Source organism: Pseudophryne corroboree, chromosome 7, assembly GCF_028390025.1.
Source record: "Pseudophryne corroboree isolate aPseCor3 chromosome 7, aPseCor3.hap2, whole genome shotgun sequence".
NCBI classification, from domain to species: domain Eukaryota; kingdom Metazoa; phylum Chordata; class Amphibia; order Anura; family Myobatrachidae; genus Pseudophryne; species Pseudophryne corroboree.
Window position 1 is genome coordinate 124,040,727 of NC_086450.1, and position 13,561 is coordinate 124,054,287.

At 46.9% G+C, this 13,561-nt stretch overlaps 1 protein-coding gene across 4 annotated transcripts in view; it reads left to right on the forward strand.

The window, feature by feature from the left end:
• Positions 1–13,561, forward strand: part of COBLL1 (cordon-bleu WH2 repeat protein like 1) — a 275,238-nt gene that overhangs the window by 243,759 nt on the left and 17,918 nt on the right. For all 4 annotated transcript variants that reach the window (XM_063933618.1, XM_063933617.1, XM_063933620.1 and 1 more), the window contains one exon: positions 9,673–9,828. In XM_063933618.1, the coding sequence (XP_063789688.1) occupies positions 9,673–9,828 (156 nt within the window). The remainder of the gene's footprint in view (positions 1–9,672; positions 9,829–13,561) is intronic.

The window sequence follows — 13,561 nt, forward strand, 5'->3', positions numbered from 1 at the left end:
ATAATCAGTGGATAGTGGATTTGTCAGCACAGTGTCCTCTGCCTAATTTTGCAGTGGGACTTGCTGATGCTATGTTCTGTCCCTGCAGTGGCAAACGCAGGATTTCTAGAGGGACGTTTCTAAATGCAATCCATAATCTCCCACTCTGCAGAGCAAGTGCAGGAGTATGGAGGAGTGGTAGAAGAACCTAGTAACGACCCTGAGCATTGGTACTTTTTATACAATGGATACTGTATGGCATACAGTATTACTATTTAACACTATAGATGGTTTATAGTATAGGCTGTATCAAACACATTTAAACAATATAAATAAGATAAGTGGTCAGGAAAAGGTTAAACACACCATAATAAATAAATAAATAAATACACAAACATAATAGAACTAGTAGTAGACAGAACAGAAGTGCACTTTCTAAGCACACATTCTCCCACCTCATGGAAAAGCTTCTGTCTCTTCTTCCTGGCAGCTACCTTCATATTTTCATTATTGCTATTGTTGTTATAATTTGAACCACTTGCCAAGAGGAGGGGGGTTTCAAGGCAACTAGAACCCACCCCCTCCCCTGCGTTTGCCTATGCCCTGCAAGGCAAAATTACTGTTTCTGCCCCACCAAAAGATGTTAAGTCCATCTCAACATTTTCAGTAGTGGAGACAAACTCAGGCGTTGTCTTCTAAATTCTTCTATCAAAATATTATTATTAGAACACATTCTTAAAATAGGAAAACATGAAGTGCAGCACTGCGGGTGTGCAAAATATAATGTGGTGATCTAGGACTATTGCATACGGCAAAGCCTTTGTACATTTTAAAATGTTACAAACCAGTCACTGTGATAACGGCACATAGCACAAACTCCCTACCGAAGTTCTACAATCATTCAGTGTGTAAACTACGATTCTCTTGCATCCTCATTTCCACACATTTTTTTTTGATTCTTGATACTATGTCCGCTTGTGTTAAGTTATCTTAGGGAGGACATGGGTAATTTTGTGAGGTTAGAAGTTGCAACAGACTGTTACATTGTATAAAGAGCAGTGTCCCCTCCCCAGCAAGGAAAAGGGGATGGTACATTTGCTGTTCTGACAGCACCTTGGAGAGGCAGCCTGCCACCACTTGTGGTATGTCTGGAGAGACATCCTGCTGCATAGGATATGTCCAGCTCCCATGTTCCTATTTGCAATGCTCCTCTTACACTACTTGTATGATGCAGGGGCGGATTGGCCATAGGGTTCACCAGGAAGATTCCTGGTAGGCTGACGTGTTTGTGGGACCTGTTTTGTTTGTTATCATGTGGCCCCACCCCCCACATGACAGGCAGCTCCCCGCACTCAGTAAACTGCATTGTCCCCATTCATTCTTTTATTCCATCACTGCAGACCGCAACTCTGCCATCCGGTGATGCTGCCATGGCTACACGGTATGTTATACCTCTTGTGCTGCCCATGTCGGGCCACTTCTACAAAATTTGACAGGGCCACTTTTAGTTCCCAATCCACCCCTGGTCTCAGACACAACTGCAGCAAAAGACAAAAAGGAAGGGTGCAAGTGTGTTCAATCAGGCCCTATGAGGAGGGATCCTGCCCCCTCAACAGACCCCATCCCCTCATCAGGCCGCACCCCCATTTGGGCTGCTTCCATAAATTTCCCGGGCTGGTTTTCCATCCCAATCCACCCCTGGTATGATGTCATGACATTACAGTGTGCTGGCCTAGGGCACAGAGACCATTGATACAGCACTGATATAGTTCATACAACTGATTTGTTGTTAACATTCTTGATCACCCATTGATATTCACGTAAGTGGGCGGAGATAGACGGCCTGTAGTAGTCATAGGATCAGAATGTTCATACAGAATAGTCCTGTTAAATCATGTAAAGCTGCTGTTAGACTGATACAGGAAGACTGTGGTGTCAAATGGAGCTCTATATGTAACTAATGTACAGAGTTAATGATGAGTGATATTCTTGTTATCACTCGTTACTAAGCTTAAATGGTGCTCCAACAAATCAGCTCCTAGCTGTAATTTATCTGACGTCCTAGTGGATGCTGGGTACTCCGTAAGGACCATGGGGTATAGACGGGCTCCGCAGGAGACTGGGCACTCTTAAAAGAAAGATTAGGTACTATATCTTGTGTGCACTGGCTCCTCCCTCTATGCCCCTCCTCCAGACCTCAGTTAGTATCTGTGCCCGGCCAGAGCTGGATGCACCCTAGGGGCTCTCCTGAGCTTCCTAGAAAAGAAAGTATTTGTTAGGTTTTTTATTTTCAGTGAGATCTGCTGGCAACAGACTCACTGCTACGTGGGACTGAGGGGAGAGAAGCGAACCTACCTGCTTGCAGCTAGCTTGGGCTTCTAAGGCTACTGGACACCATTAGCTCCAGAGGGATCGAACACAGGCCCAGTCCTCGGTCGTCCGGTCCCGGAGCCGCGCCGCAGTCCCCCTTGCAGAGCCAGAAGAACGAAGAGAAGTTGAAAATCGGCGGCTGAAGACTCCGGTCTTCATTAAGGTAGCGCACAGCACTGCAGCTGTGCGCCATTGCTCCCTTAGCACACCACACACTCCGGTCACTGATGGGTGCAGGGCGCTGGGGGGGGGGGGGGGCGCCCTGGGCAGCAATTAGATTACCTTACTTGGCGAAAAGCACATAATACAGTCTGATAAACTGTATATGTGCATTAACCCCCGCCATTAAAGTACATAAAAGGACAGAAGCCCGCCGCTGAGGGGGCCGGGCCTTCTTCCTCAGCACACCGGCGCCATTTTCTCTTCACAGCTCAGCTGGAAGGAAGCTCCCCAGGCTCTCCCCTGCAGTATCCTGGTACACAAAGGGTAAAAAAGAGAGGGGGGGGGGGCACATAAATTTAGGCGCAAAACTGTGTATATAAGCTGTTATAGGGGAAAAATCACTCAGTATAGTGTACATCCCTGTATTATATAGCGCTGTGGTGTGTGCTGGCATACTCTCTCTCTGTCTCTCCAAAGGGCCTGGTGGGGGAACTGTCTTCAAATAGAGCATCCCCTGTGTGTGTGGTGTGTCGGTACGCGTGTGTCGACATGTCTGAGGTAAAAGGCTCCTCTAAGGAGGTGATAGAGCGGATAAGTGTGTGGGAGGGTGTCTCCGTCAACAACGCCGACACCTGTTTGGATATGTGTAAGTGCTGAGGTAAAATTATTGCACAAAAGGTTAGGGAACAGAAAGGAAATCTACCCTGGTCTGTCCCTATGTCACAGAGTCCTTCAGAGTCTCTCTATGTTCACTATCCAAAATAACAAAGTATCGACACGGAGTTTAACTCCACTGTCGACTACGATAATGCAAAGTTACAGCCAAGAGGGCTAAAAGATATTCAATATATGATTATTGGAATAAAAGATGATTTGCATATCACTAATGACTCATCTGTCCCTGACACGAGAGTACACATGTTAAGGGGAAGAATGCTGAGGTAAATTTCCCTCTCATGAGGAAAAAGAGCGGGAATCTCCAGACAAGAGACGGCAGCTTCCCACAAGAGAATTCTCAGGCTGTATCCTTTCCCCACTAGGGCCAGGATGTGTTGAGAATCTTCCCCTTGGGTGTCCTGTTTGCATTAGCTATTCTCAGGGATCCTGCAGATAGTGTGCACATTCTAGTATACTACCCAGACCGGCGATTGTGTCGGCATGGGTTTATAGCGCTGTGGCAGCGTGGACAGGTACCTTATCAGCAGAGATTGAGACCCTAGTATGCATATAAATATTTTAAGATGCTGTCTTAAGTGATAGATATATAATTATAAAGCATGCCCAAAGGGACATGAGTATACTGGGTCCTAGAGACAAAAGCTATATACATTGGACAGATGATGCCGACTTAAGAGGCATATGGAAGGCTGAGGATTGTGTGGAGAAAGGTTCTCGGGCCTGGTCTCCACAGTTATAGCTTGTAATTCTGATATTTTGCCTTATATTCCTGCACAGCCTAGGAAAGCACGACATTATTAAATGCAGCTTTTCGAATAAAGAAACAAGAAAGTCTGAGGTGCGTCCTTTCTTGTCAGAGCCGGGGGCAGAGGAAAGAAGCTGTACAACACAATTAGTCCCCAGGAACAGAAGTCCTCCCCGGCCTCTACAAAAATTCACTGCATGTCGCTGGGGCTCCACAGGCGGAGCTAGGCCCGGTGGGGACACGCCTTCGTAAGTTCAGCCGCAAGTGGGTTCACTCCCTGTTAGATCCCTGGGCAATAGAAATTGTATCGCAGGGATACAGGCTGGACTGTGAGAAGATGCCCCCTCACCGAGGACCCGGCGGGCTTCCCCCCAAGAGAGGGAGCCAGTGTTAACTGCAATTCGTAAATTGTATCTTCAACAGGTGGTGGTCAAGGGTCCCCTCCTTCAACAAGAGGGTGTTATTATTCGACCATGTTATAATCCCGAAACCAGACGGTTCGGTTAGATCCATATTGAATTAAAATCCCTTAACATATACCTGAAAAGGTTCAGGTTCAAGATGGAATCGCTAAGAGCGGTCATTGCATGCCTGAAATGAATCGGGACATAAGGGATGCATACCTTCGTGTCCCCATTTATCCACCTCATCAGGCGTACCTCAGAATTGCGGTACGGGATTGTCATTACCAATTTCACCAAGGTAATGGCGGATATGATGGTGCTCCTGCGGAAGCAAGGTGTCACTATTATCACATACTTGGATGATCTCCTCTTAAAAGCGAGATCAAGAGAGCAGTTGCTGGACAGCGTATCACCTTCTCTGGAAGTGAAACGGTAACACGACTGGATTCTATATATTCCAAAGTCGCAGTTGGTTCCTACAGCTCATCTGCCTCGCCTAGGCATGATCCTAGACACAGACCAGAAGAGGGTTTATCTCCCGATAGAGAGAGCTCAGGAGCTCATGACACTGGTCAGGAATCCATTGAAAACCAAAACAGGTGTCAGTGCATCACTGCACTCGAGTCCTGGGAAGGATGATGGCATCATACGAGGCCATCCCCTTCGGCTGGTTCCATGCAAGGACAATGGAACTTACTGGACAAGTGGTCCGGATCACATCTTCAGATGCATCGGTTAATCACCCTATCCCCCAGGGCCAGGGTGTCTCTCCTGTGGTGGCTGCGGAGTGCTCACCTTCTCGAGGGCCGCAGATTCGGCATTCAGGACTGGGTCCTGGTGACCACGGATGCAAGCCTCCGAGGGTGGGGGGCAGTTACACAGGGAAGAAAATTCCAAGGTTTGTGGTCAAGCCAACAGACTTGGTGTTCCAGTCGGTCTATATATTCCCTCCTCTTCCTCTCAGACCCAAGGGCTGAGAATTGTAATAAACGGAGGAGTGTGAACAATATTCTTTGCTCCGGATTGGCCAAGAAGGACTCGGTACCCGGAACTGCAAGAAATGCTCTCAGAGGACCCATGGCCTCTGCCTCTCAGTCAGGACATGTTGCAACAGTGACCCTGTCTGATCCAAGACTTACCGCGGCTGCGTTGGACGGCATGGCGGTTAAACGCCGGATCCTAGCGGAAAAGGGCATTCCGGATGCAGTTATTCCTACGCTGATAAAGACTAGGAAAGACGTGACAGCAAGACTTTTTCACTGTATATGGCGAAAATAGGTTGCTTGGTGTGTGGCCGGGAAGGCCCTACAGAGGAATTCCAGGGGGGTCGATTCCTGCACTTCCTACAGTCAGGAGTGACTATGGGCCTAAAATTAGGATCCATAAAGGCCAAGATTTCGGCCCTATCCCTTTTTCTCTCAAAAAGAACTGGCTTCACTGCCTGAAGTTCGGACGTTGTTACAGGGGTGCTGCATATTCAGCCCCTTTTGTGCCTCCAGTGGCACCTTGGGATCTTAACGTGTGTTGGATTCCTAAAATCCCACTGGTTTGAGCCACTTAAGACCGTGGAGCTAAAATATCTCACGTGGAAAGTGGTCATGCTTTTGGCCTTAGCTTGGACTAGGCGTGTGTCAGAATTGGCGGCTTTGTCATGTAAAAGCCCATATCTGATCTTCCATATGGAAAGGGCAGAATGGAGGACTCGTCCCCAATTTCTCCCTAAGGTGGTATAATCGTTTCATTTGAACCAACCTATTGTGGTGCCTGCGGCTACTAGGGACTTGGCGGATTCCAAGTTGCTGGACGTAGTCCGGGCCCTGAAACTTTTTATGTTTCCAGGACGGCTAGAGTCAGAAAAACTGACTCGCTATTTATCCTGCATGCACCCAACAAGCTGGGTGCTCCTGCTTCAAAGCAGACTATTGCTCGCTGGATCTGCTCCACGATTCAACTTGCACATTCTGCGGCTGGACTGCCGCATCCTAAATCAGTGAAAGCCCATTCCACGAGGAAGGTGGGCTCTTCTTGGGCGGCTGCCCGAGGGGTCTCGGCTTTACAACTTTGCCGAGCTGCTACTTGGTCGGGTTCAAACACTTTTGCAAAATTCTACAAGTTTGATACCCTGGCTGAGGAGGACCTTGAGTTTGCTCATTCGGTGCTGCAGAGTCATCCGCACTCTCCCGCCCGTTTGGGAGCTTTGGTATAATCCCCATGGTCCTTACGGAGTTCCCAGCATCCACTAGGACGTCAGAGAAAATAAGAATTTACTCACCGGTAATTCTATTTCTCGTAGTCCGTAGTGGATGTTGGGAGCCCGTCCCAAGTGCGGACTCTCTGCAATACATGTATATAGTTATTGCTTAACTAAAGGGTTATTGTATGAGCCATCTGTTGAGAGAGGCTCAGTAATTGTTCATACTGTTAACTGGGTATAGTTATCACGAGTTGTACAGTGTGATTGGTGTGGCTGGTATGAGTCTTACCCTGGATTCCAAATCCTTTCCTAGTACTGTCAGCTCTTCCGGGCACAGTTTCCCTAACTGAGGTCTGGAGGAGGGGCATAGAGGGAGGAGCCAGTGCACACCAGATATAGTACCTAATCTTTCTTTTAAGAGTGCCCAGTCTCCTGCGGAGCCCGTCTATACCCCATGGTCCTTACGGAGTACCCAGCATCCACTACGGACTACGAGAAATAGAATTACCGGTGATTAAATTCTTATTTTTTCAAACGCATGACAGTTAATAGATGATTGGTTGGAGCACCATTTAAGATTAGTTCTACCCCTTTCAGACTGCCAGCAATAACCCGGGCTATTTAACGTGAATACGCAGCAACCCAGGTTGCAGCACAGTCTGAAAGGGGCCAGTTGCAGTAGTCAAGGTCGAGCGACCCAGCATTACAACTCTGGTTAGAGAAGGGTTGAACACGGGTTCAACCAAGCTCGCGGTTCGGTGAGAACGGGTAAGCCAGGTCGATGTGACCTGGCACCCGTTCATACCATAGAAAGAGTTGGCGCTTGGAGATCATCTAATCTCGAAGCACCGCCTCCAGCTGCAGCAGCGGTGACGTCACCAACCCGGCAATAAGCCGGGGCGGGTCGCCTGTCTGGAAGGGATCTTGCCGAGTCACACCCGGGAAGGACCTGTGCACAAATCCCAGGTGTGACTCGGCTTTTGCGGTATAAAAGCGGTATAACTAGTGAAATCAAGAATATGACTTATTGTTAAATCTGCCCTAAATCGTGTTTTCATTTTTCTCAATATCCACATCTTTCTGAAACCCCTGGGTTCTTTAATTGCATAATATGGCCAGTTCCTCTGGTTACCTCAGGAAACCAATCGTCCATCACCTAGTAGAGCCCTCAGCTCTCATGCTATAAGCATGGGAAGTTCAAATTTAGGGGTCTATTTACGAAGCCTCTGATGGAGATAAAGTACCAGCCAATCAGCTCCTAACTGTTATTTTTCAAACACAACCTGTGACATGGCAGTTAGGAGCTGATTGGCTGTTACATTATCTCCATCCACAGCTTAGTAAATAGACCCCATAATCCCCACTGTTCACAGCACTCCATGTGCTTTTCTACTTACTACTGTTTGTCTAACCCTGCAATATACATGTATTAATAGTATAATGTTTGTTATTAACTTATTAAGTATTTATGCTGTATGTGCATGTTAAAAATAATTACTGTTAATAACGTGTGACGCTCAATTAAAATAAATTCTTTCTCCAACTGCCCCATAGGTTTTCCAGTTTGATGATGTTATAGAAAGAACTGTGCCCCATTCTTACCTAAAACTGGTACTCACTTCTGCTCCACGGGAGGTTTCTGTCCTCCCTTAGCTCACCCTAGGACACCTCCATTAGGGTTTTGCAGGTGTACCACCCTCAGTCAAACTCACCACCTGCCACTGCCCATGGAACTGGTCACACGCCAGCCAGGTGATGCTGTGTTGCCAAATACTGTAGCAATGCAAAGAGCAGCATGCGGGCTTCCCTCATCCTAACATGGGGTGTCAATCTGACCTGAATGCTCGCTGAAGTTCTTCGCAGCGCAGCTTTCAGGTCAGAAATGCGCATGCGCGGCGCATGGCTGACAGCCGACGGCTGTAGTTGCCTCTACCTGATTGGCAGGCTGAGCTGGGCGTGAAGGGCCAGCACGGCGGTGTTTGGCTGCCATTTTGTGGGCGTGGTCCAGCCAACGCAAGGGTGGCCGGACCATGCGGGGGGGGGGGGGGGGGCGGGTCGCAGCGGCTGCGTGACGTCACACGCAGCCGCTGCAAGCCGGGCAGCGACGAGTAGCTCCTGGCCAGCACGCAAAAGCGGCGCTGGCCGGGAGCTACTCCTGAAGTACAAAAGCATCGCCACTGTGCGATGCTTTTGTACTTCAGCGACGGGGCAGGGACTGACATACGGGGCGGACTAGCCCTGTGCTGGGCGTCCCCCCACATGTCTGTGTTCCTGATCGTAGTTGTGCTAAATATAGCACAGCTACGATCAACTCGGAATGACCCCCTAGGTTATTAACCCTGTAAAGCATGACACACAAAAGAAAGCATCAGAGAGAGTCACAGGAACTCGTATCAAATATTATGCAAATAGCGTTTTAGAGTTAAGGCTCCAAGGTGTTACCATATTGTCCTAGCTTCAATATTATCAGCCTGTATTCAGGGGCATAGCCAGGTATTTGGGATGGACTCTAGAGAGACACCTCTCTGCAACAATTGTTCATTTTATGCTCCATAGCAGTGCACTAGTTAATATTTTGCCCCATAGTAGTGCCCTAGTTCACATTATACCACACAGGCCCCCCCAGTACATATTATGACCCAAGTTAACAATATGCCACATTGTACTGTTGCCAGTACACATGCCACACAGTGCTTAGCAGGCATTTCTGGGAACCTGGTAGAATACTTTGACCTGGGTGCAGTTGAGACAGGACCCAGAAGTGGGGCCCCCCAAGCAGGGCCAGATTATAGGAGGGTCAGCAGTGGCGGTCATATCAGGGCCCGCACGCACTGCTATTTCAACTAGAGCAGTCCCCCTCCTGTGGTTTAGCTGTTCATTAACAGCAACCGCCGAGAAGCTCCTCTGTCTACAGTCAGTCTTGCTGGATAGTTAAGTCCAGTCATTTAGAAATCATGCACTGTCCCCTGGTATACTACATCCCAGCAAGCTCCAAATAGGCTAAATAGGTAAGGATGGCTGCGCAGTTAACGTCATAGAGAATCTTTAGAATAATACATATGTGTGGCTTTTAATAAAATGTGCTGTTAATCTGTTTAACCCCCCTGAATGTTATTACAGAAAGACATTTTGTTTTGTAGACACTAACCCCTGAACTAAAATACAGAGTGCATAGTCCGCCTCCTGTTCCTGAAAAAAAGACTACCATATCTTTTCAAAGTTCTGACCCAGAACAGCTGCGCCAGAGTATCATGGCTGCCATTCGTTCGGGAGAGGCTGCTGCCAACCTGAAAAGGGTGAGTGTGGCCTAGACAGTGTCGATTTTTAGATTTTTCATATAGAACAAAAATCAAGCTGCCAGGCTTGACTACTGAACATAGATCAAAGTATGACGTTTTTAAGTAAGCAAAGGTAGTGTCCAAGGTAATGAAGTTAGATGACCTTAAATTGTTGCTGCAGTGGCAGTGAGTCTGAACGAAGACCAGGAGTAAATTTATCGGCAAGTTTCTGGTGAGTCTGACCAATGTTTTAAAGGGGCAATCATTTAAAAGGTAAAACCAACCAAATACAGACACCTTCCACAGTAGCACTCACAGGACTTAATGTAAAGACACGGATACCTCACTTACTCCTATCCAACATTTCATATTGTAGTCTGTTGTCTCCCTCTTAGATTGAAGTTAATAAGATGTCTTTGACATCTTAACATTAAGTTCTGAGAGTGCCAAGGAAGAAATATTTATATATTGTAATGAGGGGTAAACAGAAACGGGATACGGTCATTAGGTCAACAACACTTAGGTCGACAGACATTAGGTCAACCACTATTGGTCGACATGGTCACTAGGTCAACATGTACTAGGTCGACATGAGTTTTTCTTTCTTTCTTTTTTTTTCTTCGTTTTTCATACTTTACGGTCCACGTGGATTACGATTGGAAACGGTAACCTGTGCCGAGCGCAGCCGTAGCAGAGCGAGGCATCTTGCCTGAAGCATGGCGAGCGAAGCAAGCCATGCGAGGGACACACGGCACACTAATTGGGGTTCCTCGTCACTTTACGAAGAAAATGACACCAAAAAACTCATGTCGACATTTTTCCATGTCGACCTAATGACTGTGTTGACCTAATTCATGTGTTGACCTAGTCATTGTCGTCCAATAGTGGTTGACCTAATGACTGTCGACCTAAGTGGGGTCGACCCAATGACCCATACCCAACAGATACCTCCTGTTCTGCTTTGCTATGTATTTGGGAAGGAACATGGCAAAGGTTGTTGTGTACTGTGAAAACAATTTTACATTTTATTTGTACTGCTTTTATATTTAATATACACTCAAAATAGGTACTCTAATTTAAATGTATTTATTCCAGTATGCTCCAAAATGATAAGTCTATAAAGGAAGAATAACAAACTGCTTTGAATATCATGTATAAGTTGAGTGAAACATATCTTGATACTGGGAGAAAAAGTTAATTTAACAATCAACAGCATCCCAACATTTCTGTTTATGAAACGATTACAATTGTGATATAGTACTTGTAAGCCAGTTCCCTGCAACTCCTCTGTAGCGGGTTAATGCTGCAGTTAGCTGTAATCTCCCATGAAGTCACAGGAACATGTGACCAATTAGGCACCATAAACCTGTCTCAGATTGATAAATAGCCCCCACTGTTTTTTATACCTTTAGATTAAAAATAGTTCACTTTGGTCTGGCGTTGCCTTCCACTAATGTCAAGCCCAGTGTTCTGTGGGTCTTGTGAGCAGAGAAGTATTTAAATGTCACACATAATCCTCAGTGCTTTTTAATTAAATATGAACTTTACATTACCTATGCTTGATGGAATTTGACTTTTCACATTTCTGAACCATTTTTTTTTTTAAATGCTTGTTTACTAATGCAACATACTGTACCTAGCAGGTGTATGGTTTGTAGAGTTATGTACTCATTCTGGTATTCACGCTTTTGGCATGAAAGTTTCCTGTGTAACTATATAACTGACCTGGTAACTTTCACAACATATATATATATATATATATATATATATATATACACACACACACACACTCTGCACTATTCACGGCGCTTCACTTTTTCCACACTTTGTTATGTTACAGCCTCATTCTAAACTGGAATAAATTAATTTCTGCTGCGGGGTACATTGGGCTCCACAGGGAATGACATCGGGGGTGTAGAGTAGGCTCTTGATCCGATGCACCTACAGGCTAAAAGCTTTGACTGTTCCCAGAATGCATAGTGCCGCCTCCTCTATAACCCTGCCTCCGTGCACAGGAGCTCAGTTTTGTAGTTGGTGCCGTGCAGTGCAGGCATACAACAGGGGGGCTGCTCCAGCAGCCCTGAGAAGAGCTTTTTAAAGTGAAAAATGAAGACTTCAAGGGCTGCAGCAGAGACACTGTAAGTGTTAGATGTCAGTCAGACATTTCCTGCTGCAGCTCCATCACCTCCCCCAACGGCGCTGTACACTCCCGCGCCCTAGTTGCCGGGTACCTACAGCGGAGGCTCCGGTTTCTCTTTGTCAGTCACACACACCACCGCTGCCTCCTGGATCGCGTGGCCGCACACAGGGAGGAGGTAAGAGGGAAATTGTGATCCGGCGCGGCCAGTGGGAGGCGGGCCGCACACGCTCGCATGAACACTGTGGCAGTACAGGGACCCCACTAGACCACCAGGGCAAGGGCACATGCCGGTTTTATTAAAAACGGTTTATTATACAGCCCACAGTACCCGGTGGTGAAGTCTGGCAGGGGGATAAGGCTTTGACCTGTAGCCCCAGCCCCAGGGCGCCATTTAGAGTAAATGTTCCCGCCCTGGAGCTACATATCTCTCTCTCCCTAACTCCCTGTCAGCGTTTGGGCGCCATTAGGACAAGCTGAGCTGATCCTGGGACTGTTTGGGCAAATCCTCCTCTGTAAAGCCGCCTGCATGTCAGCGCTGTGCATTTTACAGGACACTTAAGTATTCTACATGTCTATTGACAGCGTTAGTTAAGAAAGAGTGCATTTAGTCAGGGTTATTTAGTACAAGTATCCTGTGATATACATCCAGTATTTACTGTGCATTGTTATATCTATTGTCTGTATAGCCATACTTAGTATTACTCTGTATTGCTAGTCCAGTGCAGTTTTATTGCATGTCATAATTTCTGCAATGTTTATTGTGACTCTATGTGTGTGCATATAGGGGGTAATTCCAAGTTGATCGCAGCATCAAATTTGTTAGCAGTTGGGCAAAACCATTTGCACTGCAGGTGTGGCAGATATAACATTTGCAGAGAGAGTTCGATTTGGGTGGGGTGTGTTCAAACTGAAATCTAAATTGCAGTGTAAAAATAAAGCAGCCAGTATTTACCCTGCACAGAAACAAAATAACCCACCCAAATCTAACACTCTCTGCAAATGTTATATCTGCTTCCCCTGCAGTGCACATGGTTTTACCCAACTGCTAACATATTTGATGCTGTGATCAACTCGGAATTACCCCCATAGTTGCTGTGTGACCTCCATTTCGTGTATCTCACTCAGATTGCTATTCCTATATTCTATAAACTGAGGGGGCTATGTGCGTTAGGGTTATTATCTAATATAGGTGTTTCACAAGATATACTTATTGTGTATTTTTCTCTGTGAATTTTAGTCACCATATACCTCTAGAATTCTCTGTTTGTGCACATATACTACACAGGGGGTTCTTGTCAGGCATTGTGCTGCTCAGGCCCGGCGCTACCCACTCAGCAAAGGGATGCAGTGCAGGTAGGCGCCAGGCAGGATAGGCGCTGTACCTGCTCTGCATCCCCGCTGCTGCGCCTGGGCCCAGTGTTGCTGCTGCCGGACGCTGTGCCTGTCACTGCATGACAGGCAGCGGCGCCGGCAGCTGAAAGCCTTCTCTCCCCCTCCCCTCCTGTGATAGATTGGATGGAGGGGGCGGAGCTACACGGACGGAGGAGGCGGAGCCAAATGGGCAGAGGAGGCGGGACTACACGGACCATCAGACTGCAGTGCCACAGAGGA